The sequence below is a fragment of the Cydia fagiglandana genome, chromosome Z, assembly GCF_963556715.1.
Source record: "Cydia fagiglandana chromosome Z, ilCydFagi1.1, whole genome shotgun sequence".
Classification (NCBI taxonomy): Eukaryota; Metazoa; Arthropoda; class Insecta; order Lepidoptera; family Tortricidae; genus Cydia; species Cydia fagiglandana.
The window spans coordinates 9,819,890-9,843,072 of NC_085959.1; the positions used below are offsets into that span (position 1 = coordinate 9,819,890).

A 23,183-nucleotide genomic window follows, 5' to 3' on the forward strand; every position below is an offset into this window, starting at 1 on the left:
AACTTATTTCCCTGTACTGAACAACTGAACATGCTGTATGCAAAATGAACTGTAATTGGGCCCCGACCATTACACTGCCTATAGGCCCCGACATGCTTAATCCGGCCCTGCGTCTGTCCGTTTTTATTGACCTTCACCAAGGAGGAGTATTGGCCGAAGGGTGTCAAGTTCCGGCGGTTCCGCGGCCGGCTCCCTGACACTGCGGGGTTGCGAATTGCATCGCAACCATAATTGTGTTTTTAGTTTTAAGATATATTTTGTAATAATATGTATGCCAGTTTTAACGTATTTCTAAGGTATCTATGGGCCAATAGTTGCCTGAAAATAAATGTTTTCATTTTATTTCATTTTCATTTCATTAGTGTAATCATTTACGCATTGTCCAACAGGAGAATGTCGGCGGCACGACGTATTTTTATTCCACAAACGACAGTATGAACTCGACCGGCGGGCTCAATGCTTCTGCACCTATGGGTAAGATTTACATTTGATGGGTCTAGACAGCCTACCGCAAGCCAAGTTCGACGTGTTGCCTCGGATGTCACACTTACGTACGAATGTACAAGTGCGACAGAGAGGCACGAACACGTCGAACGTGGTTCGTGGTACCCTTAGGTTATCAGCCCCCATTATTGACATTAACAGATAATTTAAGTATTGTATTTCTAAACACTATACTGTACCATAATGATTTATTTATTATATTTGGGGAAATAGTTAAAATTAGCGTGTTTCCTGAATATCTATTGAAGAGAACTTTAACCATAAAATAACTGATTTGCAAGACCGAAGTGATCCCATAAGTGTTCCGTGAACAAAGTTATGTACGGAACACTAAAAAATGGACAAAATGACGTTATGATGAATATTGGTGAATCAGGTGTTAATAGATCTGTTTTTATGACGCGGGTAACCCTGTGAAACTGACTATAAGTAAATACATATATGAGGTACGGATTAGTCGAGCAGGATACATTTGTAAACAGAAACTGCCTCCCCATGTAACTTGAATCATATTCGCCACGATATTGGTTTTATTCTCTATATGTCTATGTTTGGACAACGGATCATTGTGTCGCCTTATGTTAAATCTTACAAATAGTATATACAATATTTTTACATCACTTTATACAAATTGCAATAATTATTGGTCCACATCAAAGGTCGTCAGGTTTATTTACGAAATATCGTGAAATATCGTTTATTGCTTAAAAATTGAAATATATTTTTTTTTCCAATGAATACGTCCATGCTATCCATTCCTTTCAAAGCACGATTCAAAGTCACAGGCGAAAGTAGATTCAAATTCGCAGGAAATAATACTTTATCATTCGCGAGTTATTCATACTATGACCTCTAAGCAAATGTCCATGACAAAGACAAGATAGGATGCTGATATATACGTTTCGAAACTATTTGACTTTCAAAAGTACAAGGCCTATGTGCGTCAATGCAATTTTTGCGTAATGCATTCGGCCGACTGAGGAAAATGCGGTATGGGTTCACTTATCTCAGGCGGTTGGCAGGGACATTCTACGAGAAGTCGCTTAAGAAATACCACCTTGTATGGCAGCTACCTCAATCAGATACGTAAAGGTCGAGAGTATACTGCTAGCCTAGCCTCATTTTACTGATGTCATAAAATATATTTGATCTTCTGTACGCGCCATTTTCAGGTAAAAAGGTAATAGCCCTTATCAAATATTCGCGCTCATTATACATTTAAATTCCCTTGCCGGAACCAGCCGTGGCTCACTCCGCGATTTCGTCGCTTTGCAATAGGTACCACACCAATTTTGGTGGCTAGCCATAAGCCGCGCGTGGCGTTGTCGCCACCTAGCGGCCATATCAGTCCTGATCGTAACAGACGCGTTTTGTTAGAGAGTGAGTCTTCTGTACCTAGTACTATTATTTATTCTGTGCCGGAACTCGAACCCGTGACCTCCAGTTAAAAATATTTTGTCCTTTCTATAGGCCAGCCGGAGCAATGCCTGGGCGTGGTGGGTCCGGGGCCGGCGGTGCCATCCCCGTACGCGACGCAGATGTATGCGGGCACACCTACACACATGGGACCCATAACGCAGACCAAGCCTGGTGAGTTGGTTTTGTCATTTAAGGGGCCCACTGATTAACAGTCCGCCGGACGGTATCGGCCTGTCAGTTGTTCGGAACTGTCAAAATTTTGTTCTGACTGACAGGCCGATACCGTCCGGCGGACTGTTAATCAGTGGGCTCCTTTATATGTATAGCTCAGCGGAAATAATGCCATTGCGTGCTGCGGCCAAAATCTCGTTTGCAGAGGAGTTAGTAGGCCTAGCACAGGAGGGGCGCGACAGTATCTCGCCCACGAGATAGACTACCCGTCTTTTTCTAACTCTATTAATTAAACAGAAACGGGTAGTATATCTCGCGGGCGAGATATTGTCGCGCCAATAATTTGCTAGCCCGGCTGATGTCTGGTCATTGCTTATCTCGTACGTAGGGTGTTGCTGTTAGCCATTTTAGAATTTCTGTGTGTTTGTTTTGATCGTTGTGTGTGTTGTATATGCTTTTAAATTGGTGTTATAGGAGCATTACCATAGTGATATACATATATGCTACAGTGAGCTACGATATAAAGCTTTCTCCTGTCATTTAGTTCTCATAAACATTCTGGTCTCATAGTCATTCTGGTTTTTAAACGAGCAATGGCAGGAATTTAGAAAGAACAGAGATCGTTTGGTATAGGTACCGAATTAAAAATCCGACATAAGTTTTTTGAAACTCTACATATAGTGGGAGATCCCCCATATAGTGGACCTTCACCAATCTGTCTGACGGATGAAACTATGAAAATATGAAAGAAAATATGTTCCAGAACATAAATAAACTAGGCGGGCCCGCGGCTCCGCTCGCGTAAATGAAATAAAGAGTTTGTCTTATGTTTAGTTAAATATCGATATTTAATATTATGTATTCAACCCTGCCAGGGTTCATAACTCTGTGATAGGGACTTCTTATTTGTAACCGTTATTTGGATAACTTAATTCGCATATTTCTCAATAATTGTCATTTGAAAAAAGGCAAGATTGTATTTTTTAAATTATTATTTATTTTTATAAGCTCATATCAGTCCAGTCAGCAAAAACGTTCATTATATTAATTTCCGCCTTAAGATGAATGTGGACGACCACCGCCCATAAATCGCCTTTCCATACAAACGTAGGTAGTCCCCATTTTCCTTTCCGGATATTAATAATACTTACTACGGTGACGCAACGACCCAAAAAGAGTCCTGGCCTCTGACACCAGATCACGCCATGTTTCTCGGTCTTGCAATAGCTCTCGCCAGTCGCTATGGCCGAGGTTGAGCAGGTGCAACGACGTCGTTTCTGCGGTACCGAGGACGTTCAATCGGGTGTCTCTCATTTCGTTGTCCAAAGTACGCTCTCTTCACGGTACGATCCTGTCCCATTCTCTCTGTGTCCGAGCCACGGAAGCTCAGCCGCTTTGGTCTCTTCAATACCCAAATATATTGCCAAATAGTTATATCGGAACACATCCTTATTTCTATGGCAACAAAGTTATATTACGATATATTTGGCTACTTTAGCCGTCACTATCTATTTCATACTGACTGTACATTTGCTTTATGAATGTGTAGTCGCCATTAGATATATATCGTAGCCACCAAGGTCGCTCAAAAATATCTGAACATGCACTTTAATTACATTATACATAATTTACATGGTTCAGATATTTGTGAATACCTCATCCGCTCCGATATATCTGATGGTGACTTTCAGCAAGAAGAAAAATCTTACCTGGTCGAGTCGTCTCGTATTACGCGAGAAAACAGTTCCCGGATTGATTATATCTCTAAAGTCATCCCTTGAACTTCACTTCATATTAACGTATCAACTTTTAATTTTTTGGGCTTTCTCGGCAGCCTGTTCCCCGGACGAATGGCAATGGTTGCTGAAGCCGTAAAAGTCAATCTGAATAACTCGAAAAGAAATTTAAAACAACGAAATGCAAATTATTAGTAATATATTAATACAAATATGATAAGTCATAAATATGACAGAAATCACTCATATACCAAGGTTGACATTGACAGCACTTTTTATTTTACTTCGAGTAAAAAAGGCCGAAATCACTGCATACCAACATAACAAACATAATTTTGGTTATTTGAAGTTCAAAACGAAATCAACCGAGAGTTTCCGAAAATGGACGATAGTCGTAAAATGAAGAATGTTATGAAAATTTCTTTTGCTTATTGTAAATTAAATACGCATCGCAAGCGATAGTTTTTATGATCTAGTTTTATTCTCATATGTAGATAATAGATTTAAACAGTTTTTTCTTAGCATACGTGCGTCGTATTCGAAATACGTGTCAAAAACTTTTTTAGAAATTTGTAAGGCGCCATCTCTCTTCTTCGCTCGTTTTTTATCCCGTTCTGGTTTTCCAATTTTATATATATGATAGGGTTGCCTAAAGAAATATGGTCAAGGCTATTTTTAATAACTTTTTGAAAAAAATTTTTTTTCGCCAAATTTCACCGATTTGTCTGAATGGAAAGTATACAACTTGTACAACATAAATCATCTAGGTTGCCTATCTTTTTCCGGTCACTATTATGTGGTTGCCGTGTTTAAAGAGGTGATTTTATATCGATATTTGCACTCATCTGTCTGACGCTTATTTTATTGCAAATACAATGGTATAGGGTTGCCTGCGAAAATCCGGTCACAGATAAGGGTTGCCAGGCTTTTAATTAAAATAAGAAGGGAAGACTTTTAGCGATAACTCATAAACGGCTGAACTCATCAAGTTTAATTTTATTTTATTTGATTGAGTTTTTTAAGCACTATTTTCATGATATTTTTCATATTTTTTGGACAGATGTTTCAAAAGTTAGAAAGAAAAATCTTTTTTTTTCTTTCTAAACGATTATTTCCGAAATGATTCACTTTATCGAGAAATGTTGTTTAAAGTCCCCTATTAATTTTGAAAGGCCTATCCAACGACACCCCTATTTATTTATGTTCTAACATATTTTCTTTCATATTTTCATAGTTTCATCCGTCAGACAGATCGGTGAAGGTCGACCATAGAAACGGGATCGTGGGATCTTAGACCAATATATACTTTGTCTGTAAAACATGAGATTTATATTACATTTCTTGTATTTTTTTTGCATTTTACAAAGTTCTCGAGTATCCACAAAACGCGATAAGAATACTAAGTCTAATCGTATACATAAGGAATCCAAAGTTCCATTCCAACATTAAATACACGGCCGGTACTAACTGATCATTCATAAATCTTATCACCATGGAATAAGGTTTATAAAACTATATGAACTATGTAAACCATAATGATATATAACCGGCATTGTGCCGTGGCCTTGCACCTGCAGTGTATACAGGTGGAGATTCCCATGCTTTGCATTATTATCTATTCAGATTAAATGCCCGTGTTAAAACTCAATGGTACTGATCGCTTTGCAATATTTTATTATGTACGAGTAGATACTCTAGGAAACATACTTTACTTGATATGTATTTTCAAAAATAGGTCCATTTAAGGCACCCGCATGATGACTAACGAAACTGTTACTGAGATTCCGCCGTCGGTCTGTCTGTCGTCAGGTTTTATCTCTGTAGGTAGACAGTTGACATTTTCACTATTTTTCTATTGCCGCTATCAAAAACCGGTCAAGTCTGAGCCCTAATGTGCTTGAAATGAAGTTACGAGGTTTGCGAGTTAAGCCGATATGTATAACCTGTGAGAGGTGGTCCATGCTCTACTTTTAATCCGTATAGATTGATTCGACAAAGATGGCGTGAATGAAACGGACTAATTTAATAACATCTAACATAGTGTGAATGACCTGCTGCCATGCCATAACAAACCACGACATTTTACGTCTTGGGGCTAATTGTAATTGTTATGAGATGTACTGTGGTCGTAAATAATTATAATGGCATTTCAAACAGTTTTGTGAAGTCGTTTTTTTTCCATCAAAGATTATTTTATCAGTAATTTTATAATTTATACTGTATAATTGGGTTACAAAGCATCCAAGGCGGAGGAATAAACACGCGATTGTAAAAAAACCGGGCAAGTGCGAGTCGGACTCGCGCACGAAGGGTTCCGTACCATAATGCAAAAAAAAAAACAAAAAAAAAAGCAAAAAAAAACGGTCACCCATCCAAGTACTGACCAGTCCCGACGTTGCTTAACTTTGGTCAAAAATCACGTTTGTTGTATGGGAGCCCCATTTAAATCTTTATTTTGTTCTGTTTTTAGTATTTATTGTTATAGCGGCAACAGAAATACATCATCTGTGAAAATTTCAACTGTCTAGCTATCACGGTTCGTGAAATACAGCCTGGTGACAGACGGACGGACGGACAGCGAAGTCTTAGTAATAGGGTCCCGTTTTACCCTTTGGGTACGGAACCCTAAAAAATACGTGCCGTTTTCATGCAGCGTTTGAAATTAACCACGTTTATAGGAGCTATTAACTAGAACGAGGGGAGTGTCATAAACAGCTGTGTGCAATATAATAGCAGTTTTAAAACTAGAGTGACTTGAGCAGTCTTGATAAATAATTTATAATAATAGGTTATAGACAGTTAAAGTTTTATCGTGGGCGGCAATATCACTAGAGCTTCAAGCAGTTCAAGCATGCAAACTAACTGAACAACATTAAGGTGAGGTATGCCCGGGGAAAATTTTCAGATTCTGTCAAATTACCCCATTTCACACACAAGCACGCGTCACGCACACTACCTCACTTTACCGGGACAGGTCAGTGACCCATCCTGTTTTTTTTAAGATGCAAATGAGAGTATTTTGAGTTTCGTCTTAACCACTAGCCTCCTTTGAGGAAGAGAAACTCTAAAAAAGTTCCATTGAAAGAAGGAAGACAAAACAATATATTTTATCTTGCTCTCCTTGTCTGTTCATGTCACATGTGACGTACTTAAATGTAAATTAACTAAATAATCGAATTCATTAGATACTCGAACTAAATAAACCGAATAAATACAGAAGTCGTCAAATGAAAAACGTTATTTAGGTACTACTCTAATCAATAGGGCTTTCGATAAGGCACAAATCAATTCAATGACAATTTCATTAAAATCATATGTGTATTCCGATGATGTTATTATTATATAACTTACCTTAGCTTAGCTTCAGTTTGTATATATTTAGTTATACTACCTAGCTACTAAGAAAAAATTGCATGCTTCTTCAAGTGAAATGTAGGGGAGAGCGGGGACAAAAGTAACTGCGGGTGGAAAGTAACTATTGCTCTGTAGGTTTATCTAATAGACAAAATACCACTCCGCTGCTATTAAGTGATAGACAGTGGTGCCCCCTTCACTCAGTCAGCGCATTCAGTCGAAACGGTCGCCACGTGCTATTAGGTTGTGTGAGAGGACGCAACGTGATTTTTCGAATCTAAAGTACGTTTTTAGACTTTTAGTTATTTGATGTTTATGTTGTATTAAAATTCATACATTTTCTGAATATTTGCATATCCCCTAGAGTGGCATTGTCTGGCTCCCAGTCTCTATGGTGGCGGGGAGCCGGGAGACGGACAGTCATAACAAGCCGTTGAATGGCGGCGCCTCAGATTTAACGGTGGCTTGAGGTTGAGTGGCGCGGCCAATTTAGAAAAATATACGTCTAGTGGCGTGGCCTCCATGGGTGGTCATCGCGAATTTGGCGTATGTTAGAAATATGACCATTTCTTTAAAAATATGCATGAATGATATTAATTATGTATCATTGAATTCAGCATAAAATGGCTTATTTGATTGTATACCAATGAATTTCATTATATTTATGTGAATTATGCTGGACTTGATCAAATCTCATAATACCAATTTTATTTTCTTTCATGTATAAAAATACGTATAATTAGGAAATAAAACAATTGATTGTAGAAAAAGCAGCCTTTATGACAAAACATTACATTTAACACGATTCACACAGTTTATTTCACTTTTTATCACTGCGTATTCCATTTGTATACCTTTGTAAGGACAATGTTTTTAGCAAATAAATTTCTGCTTTCTAAATGTTCGCGGCTCGAGAGTCGGGTTCCGTAACTCAAAAAGAAAAAACGGAACCCTTATAGGATCACTCGTGCGTCTGTCTATCCGTTTGTCACAGCCAATTTGCTCCAAAACTACTGGACCAATTAAGTTGAAATTTGGTATACATATGGAAGTCTGCTACCCAAAGACGGACATGTAATATAAACAAATGAATTTTAAGTATAGGCGGCTATTTTAAGGGGAATATGAGTAAATTAGAAAACCAAGTTTTGCAAACCATATCGTGTTACATAATAAAAGGGCTTATTTTGAGGATCTATATATTTTTTTTATAATTTTATATGAAACAGTTTAAAAGTTATTTAAGAAAATAGGCAAAAAATGACCGTCCCCCCCTCCCTCTTATCTCCGATAAAATTGGGTCTAAAATTTTGAAAAAAAATACACAACCTTCTACCTCTAGATGACAGGAAAACCTATTAGAAATCTAGAGTCCAGCGTGAGTCGGACTTAAGAAAAAAAACGCGGTTGGGCTGTTTTAGGGACACAGCCGCAATTGTTTACGTGAAACTGAAACGTGGTGCGGACAGCTAGTGCGAAGGTCGATGGCCAAGCTCTGCGTTGGGCCGAAGGCCTGAAGCATCCGAGAGAGGTGCACCTCCACGCAAGGTCGAAGCATGAGCTTTAGGAGGTTAGTGCTCAAACAGAACAAATAATTGGTTTAAGTACGAGTAGCTAAGTGAGAAGGCTGAACTGCCGTATATCGCGACCATCGAATTTCGCAAATTGCGGGGATTTTTCTTTTACACCAATGAAACCGTAGGTAATTAGAGTGACAGAGAGAAATGCCAGCAATTTGCGAACTTCGATTGCCGCGGTTATAGCCCTGTTATCTTGAATTAACAGAGATACGCCTAACAATGAAAAAAAATGTAGGCACTATGCTTAACATAATACTTGAACAAAAAAAAATGGGTAACTAACTATCCTAAGATAGCCAGCCGTGTGTGGACGAATTGAATAAATAGTTGAATGTACTTAAGAACTTCGCTTTGCTCGCTCGTTCAAAAATGTGTGCAGTACTGAACCCTTGGGACGCGAGTTCGACTCACACTTGACCGGTTTTTATTTTGATTTGATATGTCATATTATATTAAATTACAGCCCATGCACTGTGTCTTGTTACTTTTGACCCACAACGTGTTACTTTCTGCACGCCAACGGGGTCATTAGTAACAAAAGACGATTTTTTTAAAACAAAATACACAATTATAATGTTAGTCAAGACGTTAATGTACAGAACATGCACTGACGTTATATACGAGTATGACTACATTAAACTCATCAAAATAATAATGGTTAACCAGAAATTAAGGTCAAAGTACATAGTGTTACGTTTCTCCCCGCTCTACCCTACGCATCCAAAATTACTGTCCACCTATGTTCATCACTATATTTTTTGCAAATAAATATATCGTTATCTTTATCAATAAATAAAGTCCTGGCAGGGTGGAAATTTCATTTTGGCAGATTCTTTCTCTCTGCATCTGACTGTACCTACAGCTATTACGGCATTTTTTTGGTAAACTTACGGTTATATGTTCAGACTCTGAATCTCTATAGTTAATATTTAAGATATATGGACATATCGGTATCGGCATATTTAAGATATATGGTCATTGAACTACGTCCAAAGAGAGGTATGGGAATGGGAACTGATGAGAATGACATCTCGCTTTGTGTGGTAGGGCACAGCACAGCGGATGTCATTCCAGATCTAGAGCAGAGCTCAACCTTACAGAAATCTGCAGCCAAATAACACTAGCACTAGACCCTACTCATAGTGTCCTTCCTGCCGGTGAGTATGGTTGCCAGTTATCAACGAGGGGTGCGGAGTGTTAGACTCGGCAACGCGCATGGAGTTGCAGGCATCCAAAGGCTACGAAGATTGCTTATCATCAGACGGGCCGTATGCTTGTTTGTCATCGACGAGGTATAAAATTAAATATGCACAGAATATCATTGAACGAAAAACTTTGTTTTATTTTATAGTAAATTAGTATAACACTCGATACATAGGCAATCACAAACCAGGCACCGCAGTGGTTTTGGGCTGTAAGCCTCGTAGGCCAGTATGTATAATGTATATCTCGGCCTCACAAGCCGCAAAAACTCGCTGAGGCTAGACCATAGCCGTTTATTTATTCTTGATTTCATGAAGGTTTGCAGAACAGCACGTAACCGCATTATACATCTATCTTAGACGGACCTCACAGCAACAAAATAGGTGTACCACTGCACGATTTTCAAGTAGTACACGAAATATTTACATAATGTTCCGTATTAATAGGTAATATTTGAAGATCAAAAGTTCTCTAACATAAATACAAGATCACAACATTGTCATCACAGTTCATTGACGTTGACGTACAAAAGTACGTCAAATAGGTATGCAATATTAATACCAGCATAATGAAAATTAATTCCAATCAATAAGTATGAGTCTTCAAACTTTTTTCATTCTAAGCCGGGTTTCAAGGAGCAAATTACTTAAATGATATTGGAATCGTATTGTTTTAAGATAGTTTACTGCGTTTTTCAACCATTATGCCCCAACAAATCAAATCTAAGATGAGACTCGAGCTCCATGTGATGATAATTATTTACCCTGTTTTTTTAAATACTATTTGTCTACTGGTATACTTTTTCGTATATGTATATGACTTAATGTCGAAATAAATGCCAAAATCAACTGTCATTTTAATTAAATTCGCGATACGTGTGCTTTGATCCGAGCCCAGCGGGCATCTGATCAAAGAAGTTGCGTGCACGGAACCGCTGATATCATATTTTCGAACTTATTTAGTGAATGTGAAATTAAAAAAAAAAGTAATCCTGGTAGTCGTTCAAGCATACAATTGCGCGTACATAGAAGCAGTTTTCATATTTCTATCTTTTGTGCACAAATTGTTACGAATCTTTAAAGTCCGTTTTAGACCTATGTTCGTGATCGTTTTCTATCGAGCAAAAGTCAAAAACTTAGGATTCTAATCACTCCACTCACTAGAAAAAGCCCTCAAGTTTGCTAATTGAATGTATGGCAGCCGTATTGTGATCCAAAAAAGAGCTACGGCTTTTAAAAAACTCCGTTTTCTGAACTCACTGCACCTTAATTAGTACACTCTTAGAAGATCGTCTTATTGAAAAGTTTCATATTTACTGGATGATATGGGTGTAGCTTGTAGCTGTAGTTTCGGTTAAAAATAACGGGCAGGCTACTACATTAAAATAATTGTACACAATAGTGTATTTTCATTGGATTTTTTATTTTTATAAAAATTTCTTCTAGGAAGTAATCAAATCGGTTTTCATGATTATTCTTTCTTCAAAATATCACTAGAATAATAACAAGTGAAGTTCGAATATAATTGATCTAATGTTATGGATATCCCTTCATTTCAATTTTCTCATTGACTGCTATTATGTATATGAAACACCCCTCCATCTAGTCCTATGACCTACGTCAACATAATTTCCATCAACACATTTTTAACTGCACATGCACATGACACTAATGTCTACGCTTTAAATATTTGTAAGAAAATAGGTGGTTTTCACGTTTTTTCTTACATCTACTCGTATCAAGACTAAAGACCTGTCTAAGGTAAACGCTAGTGGCATGAACTAGTTTCATGTTTGCTTCGGGTATTGCTGCATACTGAATAGTGCTGCAGTGTGTCCAAGACGTGGAATAAATAATAACCTGTTAGCATTTACAAGATGGTTGTTTTACTTCGTTTGTACTATCGCGTTTGATGGTTAAATTTTCTACCAAATTTGCAATAAATACGGTTATATCCTTAATCTTATATAAAGACAAAAAAATTTGGCTGTTCCATAAAATTTGGCCGTCCATTTTCTATGGGAGGATAAATATTTTTATTTCCGATTTCGGGGTCAGTCTCATAGTAAAAGTTACTCAGTATAATCCCAAAACCTCCCTGGCAACGGGAATGCAGTTATTTTTTTATCCACCTTGTAGGGAACACCTATTGCACAAACATAATCTCTAGCCGCCCAAGGACTTGTAAAAAGGCCTCCCCTTGCACTGTATTATTAATATTATGAATATTTATTTTGACAAATCAAAATTGCATTTGTCTTGCCAAGTTTTTTTAGAGATAAGTTAAGTAAAAGTCTTTAATTAATTAATGATTGGACAATGATCAAAGCAAAGAGCGGGTTACAAACATTTAACCAACTGATTAACATTAAAATTTAAGTCGCCAGCTGCCATCACATGAAAAACGGTCTTCTATAGTTCGTTTTTTTAGCATTAGAAAAAGACTATGCGATCTTGGTGTGTCTTTTAATTGAAAAACGCTTTTTAAAAATCAGTAACTATTTTGAAAGCTAATTAATGTAAATAATCGTATATGATTCATGATTGTTACATTTCTGATGACACCTAACGACATAACAGCTCTTTAGTATCAGTACTAACATGGGCGTCGCCTGTAGCTGTGGTTTCGACCTATATGTAATAAACATTGATATTGGTTTCGATATCGGAATCATTGTGGCAGTTGGTGCTGGTTTTAATATTAGGGGAATAGAAATGGGTATCGGTACGCAGACTCATGATATTGGAATTTGTATCAACTACATACTACGTTGATATTGGAGTCTGTATTGAGATTAATATTTTTATCACAATCTCCATCTATGTCGTTAATATCGGGGGGTTCACATCGTTGGATGTCGGTATTGGTATTGGTTACGGTACTTACCCATATTGGTCGAGGTACTCGTAATGGTATGGGTGTGTATTGGGAGATCGGGATTATGGATTTTGACCGGATGTAAGGTACTGAAACTCAGATTTCATTTTGTAGGTTTGCGATCATGAACTGTCTAAGCGGAGTGGTAAACTAAATTTATGGAAGCTGGGGCCTCAAGTTCAGTGATTATGTTATAACTTAAAAAAACGATAGTTTTATTAAAATAAGGAACTATAAAAAAAAGGCAATTTGCTTGTAAGTGGCAACCTTCAATTTATTTTTTATTACATATTTGTAATTATACAAATACACTGAGAGTACATCAACTGTCCATTACTCACCTGTGACTTCTCATAAAATGTAGCCACTGAATACCTATTTACGTGGAAATACACTGCGGTTTCGATTTGAACTGTTTAGTGTTTAGCTATGGAACCCTAAAAAACAAAAATAGGGAGCGAAGCGAAGTGACTTGAACTTTTAAAGACTGCATGCATTTGCGAAAGTATTATGCGATAGATGTTATACACGCGAGTTTTGTTTAATTTATTAAGGGCCTCTTTCACAATGGCCAAGTACAGTTCTGAATAAACCTGCCACTTATCTGACGAATAAATTCATCGTTGGTGTTTCACAATATTCAAATAAGCTTAACTGGCAGAATTACGCCTATTAGTTTCATCTGGTAGTTAATTTACTGTGAATTAATTAGCTATCAAATACTTAACTCAGTATTTGTAGAACAGACTCATTTATCTTTAAAACACTATATGAGAAGACGTAAGGGGCACTGATTAACAGTCTGCCGGACGGTATCGGTTTGTCAGTTAGAACAAAATTTTGACAGTTCCGAACAACTGACAGGTCGATCGACAGGTCGCCGGCGGACTGTTAATCAGTGGGCCCCTTAAGTATAAAATGTATGTTCTACTTCGTTGAGATGTATGATGAGATTCGATGTTTAACTCTTCACGGCTAAAATTCGATTAACGTTGATCCTCCGCTTCAATTCGTATAATGCACGATTTCTTGTGTGTAGGGCTCGCGGCGACATTCTACATGCCCGAGACCATTCGCCAGGAGATCTACCAGCGGAACGAAGAGGTGTTCCTGCAAACGGACCTGCGGCAGTTCCCTGGTGAGTTATGAATTCACTCAGGTTTAAGATGTCGGGGTACGACCGCATCTCCGTAAAAAAGTATATATAATATTTCTACAAAATGTATTGTATGCCCCTTCATTTGAGTTTTTGATTCTTATGGGAAATTCCATACAATTTTATAATAGCTTCTATCTCTTGTAATACTTAAAAAAATCGAAATAAGTTTGCGCGCGAAATGAAATAAGCGGTTGCGCTGCCATGTGTCGCAAGCCGTTTTATAAGTGTAGTAGTATGATTTGAGTTTTCCCTTATGAAAACCTTAACAAATCCCGTAGTCTTGTTACATACAGTGTCCTAAACGTTCACGTCATTTCTATCAGATCTACCAGAGAATGTCGAGATGTACTCAGAGCTGACGCCAATCGAGTGCACCCCGCACTCTCTAGCGACATCGTACCGCGCCACGCACCGCCAGAGCGGCGAACACTACGCTCTGCGCCGCCTGCATTCCTACTCGAATGTGGCCACCAAGCGGCTCGAGATGTGGAAGAACATCGACCACCCGAACGTCGTGCGGCTGCATGAGTGCTTCACCACCAAGGCGTTCGGTGATCACTGTAAGTTGACGCTTTAAACTATGAATCTAGCTGTGAGTGTTGAGTGGAGAGATCTACCGTCAGAGCGGCGAACACTATGCCCTGCGCCGTCTGCATTCCTACTCGAATGTGGCCACCAAGCGGCTCGAGATGTGGAAGAACATCGACTACCCGAACGTCGTGCGGCTGCATGAGTGCTTCACCACCAAGGCGTTCGGTGACCACTGTAAGTTGACGCTTTAAAATACTAATCTACCTCTATAAGTGTTGAGTGGAAACATCTACCGTCAGAGCGGCGAACACTACGCTCTACGCCGTCTGCATTCCTACTCGAATGTGGCCACCAAGCGGCTCGAGATGTGGAAGAACATCGACCACCCGATCGTCGTGCGTCTGCATGAGTGCTTCACCACCAAGGCGTTCGGTGACCACTGTAAGTTGACGCTTTAAAATACTAATCTACCTGTGTAAGTGTTGAGTGGAGACATCTACCGTCAGAGCGGCCAACACTACGCTCTACGCCGTCTGCATTCCTACTCGAATGTGGCCACCAAGCGGCTCGAGATGTGGAAGAACATCGACCGCCCGATCGTCATGCGTCTGCATGAGTGCTTCACCACCAAGGCGTTCGGTGACCACTGTAAGTTGGACATATATGCCCCTAAAGGGCCTGTACAATGCAACCACCCGGCGATTCCTTGAATTCCTTTTGATGCGTGCCCAAAAAACCGACAACTTACGGGTTGCAGGCGATGATAAACGGAGACTGGCGGGGACTTCCAAATGTGCCCTCTACACTGTCGTCCCCGCCGTCATCGTATATCATCGCCGATAGTGTAGAGGAGCCATAATTACAACATATATTTATGTATTTTTTTCGCAAAAAATAATTTTTATTAATAAAATTACCACTGCAAAGTGTTGCTTGTTATTTTTGACATTTATCAATAAGCACATTTAGTCTATGCCCAATAGTGGCAACATCGCCATCAAAAAGGCGTTGTACACTAAGTTATGATAAAAAAATGATTTTTTTTTAACGGTCATAACTCAGAAACCAGGCCAATTCTAGAAAAGTTGATAGGAAATTTTCTTTAAATATGATCAGGAATACACTGTTAAAATCTTTCGGGTTATTCCGGCCCGCGGTGTATTTAAAATTGAATTAGAGTCGGACCAAAAAAAAGTCTGCAGCGGATTTGATAGCCCACGCAGTGCAAGTGTCATTTATACGTCATAATTTCATAGAAGTTCGACACTTAAAATAACACTTTCACTGCGTCAATTTATCAAAAATCACGGCTATCAAATCCGCTGCAGACTATTCTTGGTCTGACTATAATGTTGGTTGACAGCAATGGTGTTAGTATACGACTACCACCCGGGCTGCGTGACCGTTATGAACAAGTACCTGTCCGGCGGGAGCTCGGCCCCCGGCGAGGGCAACACCTTCCACGACCCATTCAGCTCGGACCCGGACGCGCCGCGCCCCTACACACACCAGGTACTTATGCTCTGGTTTCCTAGGATAGCGGTGCCGTCATATAGCGGCCGTCTCCATACAATATAATACGGCTAAATATGGCTGTCGTAGTTTTGATCCACTTCCCGGTTTCTGATTGATCTGAAATTTTGCATGCATGTATAAATCGGATGACAATGCAATATTATGGTACCATCGAGCAGATCTGATGATGGAGCCAGTTGGCAGATGGGGCTCGATGAGTATCAGTTGTCTGTCGTAAGAAAAGTACAGTCAGCGATAAAAGCTTGTACCAAAAATGAAATATTTGCCAAAAACTTATTTTGTAGAAAAACGCCATGCTGCGGGCAGTGGCGTGCGGCGCACTGCTCCCAGAGGCGGTGCTCTGGAGCCTGCTAGTGCAGCTGACGGCCGCTCTGCGCGCCATACACACCGCCGGGCTGGCTTGCAGGTACATGGACAACAGCTAAATTGCGAAGTGATTCTGGTATGTGGGTCTCTCTCTATACCTCTCGTGTCGAAAGTTGGTCTATTGATCTATGGACTGGCCTTACGGGCAATAAGAACGGGGCCAGTACAGCGGTGTGCCACCGCTACAACGCGATTGGTTGATGAGTTCACATCACGCGCGCGATTGGTCGCAACTCGTTGCGTTAAACTGCATGATTGGCTCGAATTCGTAAATGACACCGCTGAACTAGAACCATTCTTAGTGCCCGTAAGGCCCGTCCTTAGATATACGTCAATGTGTTGATCCCTATAATATGGAGTAGCTGTCGCGGTAAATGAAGTTGCATACATTAATTTATTTAGAAATGTAACATTTAAGCTAAATATGGTGTAATTATATGTTCAGTATGTAAAAATATGCTTTAACTAGATTAAATTTCGAACTAACTACCTCCCGAACCGTGGTATTCGGGCTGTACCTGGTGACTGGTTGACTGGCTTTTTCCAGAAACCTGGACCCGACGAAGGTGGTGATGAACGGGTGCCGAGTGCGCGTGGCCTGGTGCGGCGTGGCCGACGCGCTGCACACTAACACCAACGACGTGGGACAGGTGGGTCTACAACTTTATACATTGTAGATGTTGCCACTTTCCCGTACTAGTGCGGGAATAAGCACTTTCCGTGCCTATGTAGAAAGTTTAAAGAGCCGTATTATTATCCGTACCTACTGTTGAACTTGTACGATACACGTGCGAATAGCTAATTCGCAACTCGTGTCGATGTCGTGTTTTAATGCGCTCGGTGCGAATTATTATCCGTACAAACTTGTACGATACACTTGCGAATAGGTAACTCGCATCTCGTGTCGATGTCGTGTTTTAATTTATAACCACTCGGGGCAAATTTCCCACTTCCCGCAGTTGTATCTTACATAACTATTTTACTGTGAGGTAAAGTTAATTAGTTTTAGGAGCCGCTTCCGTTAGCGAGACGGGTATATTTGGGTCTATTAACTATTTCTTGTTGTTATTCTGTCCCATCAGCCAGGAGACAATAGTAGCATAGTTCGTTAGAAGAATTGCTGTACCATGTTCTACATACGTGTTTAGTAGATGTCCCATTATGGAAAGGCCCTGTTACCATAAATTTCAAGTTTGGTTCATTTAAATACGAAATAACTAGTATTTAAAGAGTGACCCAGGAGACCGTAACCATGGTAACTGGTGACAAGAAAAAGTTGATTTACCCATTTACCTAAAATACAGGCTGTATTTAAAACTCCGCTCCTGTTTCGTCATAACCTTGTGATATGATTGTCCAGGCGCAGCAAGAAGACCTGACGGCGCTCGGGCGGCTCGCGCTGGCGCTCGCGTGCCGCACGGTGCACTGCGACAACCTGCCCGCCTCCATGGACCTGGTCGCGCGCACCTACTCCGCCGACCTCAAGAACCTCATACTGTATGATCTGATATTTTTGCTCATCTATACCTACCTACCTACGAACATATAGTTGATATCAAACTTTATTCCACCCAGAGGTTAGTCTTTGGATCAGCTGTTTCACTCTTGGTCCTAAGGACAAAAAATGGAACTGGTTTTTAGTTGATACTTCTTTGTTCATTGTGTTCAAAATTACTAAATAGAACATGTCGAATAACTTTTATACGCGAAATATTTTTATTTTAATCTTTGTTTAATTTATATTAAATGTCAGCGTTAGTTAAGAATGTTGAAATATCCAGGCCATGCAACTCTTTGCTGCAGCGAAAACACTGGATTTTATATTCAAATTAAAGTGCAAACATCAAAATTAGCCACTTTTTGCATTAACCCTTTAACCGCCAGAGTCTGATATATAAGACATTACATATCCAGCTCATTTCGCCACAGTCTGATAAATAAGACAAAGATCTGATTTGGTTTTTACAGCACATTTATAACTCCTGTAACTATGCCAACCTTACTCTGCGTGGTACAATTACTGTCGGTGGCGACACGAGCACGCTCGATCAAAAATTGCTGGCGGTTAAAAGGTTAAAATACTGTTAACGCTATAAATTAGGAAAAAAAGAAAAATTCAATTTGACCGTTATAAAAAGACGCAATTTAGCTCAACGCTCAAGGCTGAAACCCACTCATGTTAACACTTTCGGTGCCGGGCGCCCGTGTCCAGTACAAAATGAGCACACATAGGTGTTGTTGGCAGTGAATGTGTTAAGAGTGTGGTGTCGGTCGCGTGCGCGGGTTGACGTTAACGCTGGTTGGATGTGAACTAGGTACTTGCTGTCGACGTCGCCCGCCCGCCGGTCCGTCACGGATCTCATGCCAATGATCGGCGCCAGATTCTACACACAGGTACTCTATGGATTATTAATTATTACACTCGTGGTTAGCTTTATACAATTTCTTTATTGCGATACTAAATTAACGTACGTTACGTCTTATCGGGTTTTGTAAACGCAATCATTTACAAGTACGAGTTTAACCATTTTTTTTATTTTATAGTTTTAATAAGTCTAAAGTACGAACAATCTCCCCATGATCCTTTTTTTACCTTTTAGGTATATTTTAACACACAAAGAAATTTTCTTCACGACTACATTACAATATGATATGTACATACTTTTTTAGCTTTTGCTCTATAATATTTCAACCGTAATGTGAACCAATACGCAGAAATGGCAGTAATTTATTTCATTTGTTTTACGTCCGAATAAATTACCCATGATAACGGGGTTTTTACCAAAATAATATGATTTTATAAAAACGACGCAGCTTATAAACGAGTTGAAACTAGATAACTCTACTTTAGACTAGGGTTGCCATACGTCCCGGTACGCCGGGACATGTCCTGGTTTGAAGCATGATGTCCCGGTGTCCCGGCCCATAAGCAAATTGTCCCGGTTTATAAATCATAGTTATTTAGTAGGGGGCATTGAGACAGACAGACGGCCGGACGGTCAACAAAGTGATCCTATTTGGGCTCCGTTTTTTTCCTTTTGAAGTACGAAATCCTAAAAATCTACCTACTATTATCTCGAAAAATTTCGCGCTCGCTTCGCTCGCGTTTTCATTTAGGTACCTACATTATTTGTGACAGTAAAGTTGAAATTTGGTACACATATATTATGTCAATCTATAACCCGAAGACGGACATGTAACGTAAATAAAATGAATTTTAAACATAGGGGGCACTCATTGGGGGGTAAATGAGACACTTAATAAACAAAGTTTTGCAAACTATATGGTGTTATATATCAAGTGACAGAGCTGTGGGAATCTCAAATATATTTTATTAATAATTTTAAGATTAATAGTTTAGAAGAAATTTAAGTAAATAGACAAAAAATTACCACTTCCCATCTTTATCTCCGAAACTACTAAAATAAAAAATAATACTAAATAGTTCCTTACCTATAGATGACAGAAAAACCTATTAGAAATATGCAGTCAAGCGTGCGTCGGACTTATTACTTAGTTTTTGATCGTCCCTTACGGGTCTTTTTTAAACATTTCACTCACATTTCACATCAAAATATACATTGTTGAAAATTGTGTAATATACTTGGCCGGTTTTCGTTAAATGTCCCGGTCTGAGCCCCCACACTTATGGCAACCCTACTTTAGACCAGGTTAGTGTCAATACACTGCAGCTCGTTGCTGCTCGTTATACTGCAGTACAGACGTACGGAAACGTTCGTATTTGTCATGCTACTTCAATCAACCTAGTACTTTTTGTACCGAGACTGACTGAAATCGCAAGACACGTTCGTACGTTTCCGTGAAAATAAGACGGAAAATAATTATGAACTACATCTGTAGGTACAGCCCAGTTTGTTAAGACTGATCTAATCAATCTCCAAGCCAAAGGAAAGGAAGGGGTGATAGGTGGTATAATAATATACTCCGCCTGGTACTCTTCTGACCACGTGACTGACACAAGCCTACGTCATCATGCGACAGCGCTATATAATAAATATAATACTATGCAATAGCGCTATACATATAAAGTGGCAATTTATGGCTTGGTCACTCTGGGAAGAGAAGACCATGTTTTATTAGACTATGGGGTGATATTACAATTTCACTTGGTACTAGCAAGTGTGAATGAGAAGGCAAGTTAGAGTTATAAACGTGGTAAGCTATCTGCGCAGGTGGAGGCGCTGGAGAGACGAGCGGACGCGTTCGAGGAGCAACTCGCGCGCGAGATCGACAACGGCCGGCTGCTGCGCATACTGATCAAGCTGGGCGTCGTCAACGAGCGGCCCGAGTCAGTGCCTACCCTTTTACATAACCTTTTTTTGTCGATGTGGGAATGCCGTTACGCATCGACCCCCTGGCCCCGAGGTGGGCCCATTATGGGGGGTATGTGGGACTCTCACCTCCCAGCTCTTTTCAATTGTAAAAAGAGGGGCGGAGCCGGCCCACCGGCTTTTCCCACAATATGCCGTTTGGGGAGGCGTCCTGGGATCGCGAAGATTCTACCAGGACGCACCTTTTACCTAACCTTGTTCATATAGATATACATGTAGTGTAGGCCGTAGCGATTAGGCGGCCTGTCAATCGCTCGCTTTGTTCATTCAGCTCAATTCCCTGGAGTTGGAACTGCAGTTTATTGTCCCGGCGGTATAAAACAGAAGGACATCTTTAACTTAAGTCCTTTAGTACGCTCTTTTTGTTCGTATGGCTATTTGTGTTACTTCACAGATTTACAGTTTATACGGTACAGTACTACCGCTGCTATGGTTAAGGTGGTAAAATCCTCCACTTGCAAATGGTATTTGGTTAGAAGACAGTCAAATACCGTGTGATGTACGGTCTGCCCGGCTGCTCCACACCGGCATACTGATGATTTGCACCAGTTCCATTTGTGCCACAAATACTTAAGCACAGTACTTCGCTCTCTTTTAGCATGTCTTTATCTCTAGCGAATGTATTATGCGGTGCGGGATACGTAATACATTTAAGCTAGTTTCCTCCTCCGGAGGTCGCGGGTTCAAATCCTGGCTCGTACCAATGAGTTTTTCGGAATACGAAATATCATTTGATATTTACCAGTAGCTTTTCGGTGAAGGAAAACATAGCGAGGAAACCTGCATACATCTGTGAAGAAATTCAAAGGTGTATGTGAAGTCCTCAATCTGCAATGGGCTAGCGTGGGGACTATAGCCCAAACCCTCGTGCTTGAGAGGAGGCCTGTGCGGTGGGACGTATATAGGCTAAATTATTATTATTTACATTGACAACGCCTTAAGTCTAGTACTAAATTTTTGCATCGGCGAAGCGCCAACTGTGACCGCGAGTGGTCTGTGACTTGTACGAATTGCAGCTGTTCTGTAATTATGATATATGCTACGACTTGATTTCAAGCAATACGGACCGGGCCGCGTAGCCAACATGCCAATCACTTACGCTCCGTAGCGAAAGAAACGCAACTCTCACGCAAAGAGCGTTTCATTGTTGGAGGGCAAGCGATTGTAACCTTGGCTAGGCCAGCTGATACTACTGATGGAAAACCCAACTATAATTTTTTTAAGCATTAGATATAGATGTGTGTTTTAATTGAAGAACACATTTTAAAAATAAGTTACGGGAAATATGTAACAATTATGAATCTAATACGATCATTTATATTCTTCTGCTTTCATATACGTAATAGTTGTTGATTTTTAGAAAGCGTTTTTCAATTAAAAGACATGTCAAAATCGCTTACCTTCTTTCAAGTTCTTTCTAATGCTAAAAAAACGAACTATAACTCTTCACTTGTCTGTCATCCAGACTGAACATGGACCCCGCCTGGTCGGAGACAGGGGACCGGTATATGCTGAAGCTGTTCCGCGACTACCTGTTCCACTCGGTGGGCGCGGACGGCCGGCCGTGGCTGGACTACGCGCACCTGGCGCACTCCCTCAATCAGCTGGACGGAGGCTCCTCCAACCGGGTCAGTACTTGAAACTATAACTATTGACTTGTCTATGATCCAGACTGAACATGGACCCAGCCTGGTCAGAGACCGGGTCAGTACTTGAAACTCGATACATCTCGATATATATCCAAACAGGTAACTAGTGCAAACTGAGGCAACGGACTGAGCTTACTGGAGTAATATGAGCAGACATCGTACATTTTACAGCATTTTTGGTGCAGCGGAGTGGTGTTAACGGAATTGGTATAAATAATTTCAGCCCTAATGATTAATTGAAATTATATATACCAATTCCGTTAACACCACTCTGCTGCACCAAAAATGCTGGAAAATGTACGATCATTGAATATGAGAGAGCTAAAATGAAAACATAATAAATGGGTACCTACATACATAGTACCGTCTCCTCCAGCTAAATGTCAAAGATAGACAGCTTGCAGGATTGAAATAGAATGAAAAAAGCATCCAAACATATTTTTTTAATATATTAAATGTGAATGTTTCTGTCCTACAATAATCCTCATAGACACTTCTTTAGCAACAGAATGGTCAAAGCTTGGCACAAACTCTCAGAGGACGTAGTATCGGCCCAAAGTGTCAATGAGTTTAAGAATAAACTAGATAAGCACAACGCAAACTCTACTCGACACTGAGAACTCAGTTGATGGGTCAGGCATTATCAGTTATTTCAACTGCCTGCCTGCTTCACAAATAATAATATTAATGTCACAAATAATAATATTGACGACCGGTCTGCCCTAGTGGGTAGTGACCCTGCCTAT

At 39.8% G+C, this 23,183-nt stretch overlaps 1 protein-coding gene across 7 annotated transcripts in view; it reads left to right on the forward strand.

The window, feature by feature from the left end:
- Nucleotides 1-23,183, forward strand: part of LOC134678307 (PAN2-PAN3 deadenylation complex subunit PAN3) — a 30,782-nt gene that overhangs the window by 2,557 nt on the left and 5,042 nt on the right. For all 7 annotated transcript variants that reach the window (XM_063536805.1, XM_063536808.1, XM_063536806.1 and 4 more), the window contains 11 exons: nucleotides 390-474; nucleotides 1,975-2,094; nucleotides 13,884-13,982; nucleotides 14,327-14,563; nucleotides 15,898-16,046; nucleotides 16,355-16,476; nucleotides 16,984-17,086; nucleotides 17,797-17,933; nucleotides 18,752-18,830; nucleotides 20,630-20,745; nucleotides 22,254-22,416. In XM_063536805.1, coding sequence (XP_063392875.1) covers nucleotides 390-474; nucleotides 1,975-2,094; nucleotides 13,884-13,982; nucleotides 14,327-14,563; nucleotides 15,898-16,046; nucleotides 16,355-16,476; nucleotides 16,984-17,086; nucleotides 17,797-17,933; nucleotides 18,752-18,830; nucleotides 20,630-20,745; nucleotides 22,254-22,416 — 1,410 coding nt within the window. The remainder of the gene's footprint in view (nucleotides 1-389; nucleotides 475-1,974; nucleotides 2,095-13,883; nucleotides 13,983-14,326; nucleotides 14,564-15,897; nucleotides 16,047-16,354; nucleotides 16,477-16,983; nucleotides 17,087-17,796; nucleotides 17,934-18,751; nucleotides 18,831-20,629; nucleotides 20,746-22,253; nucleotides 22,417-23,183) is intronic.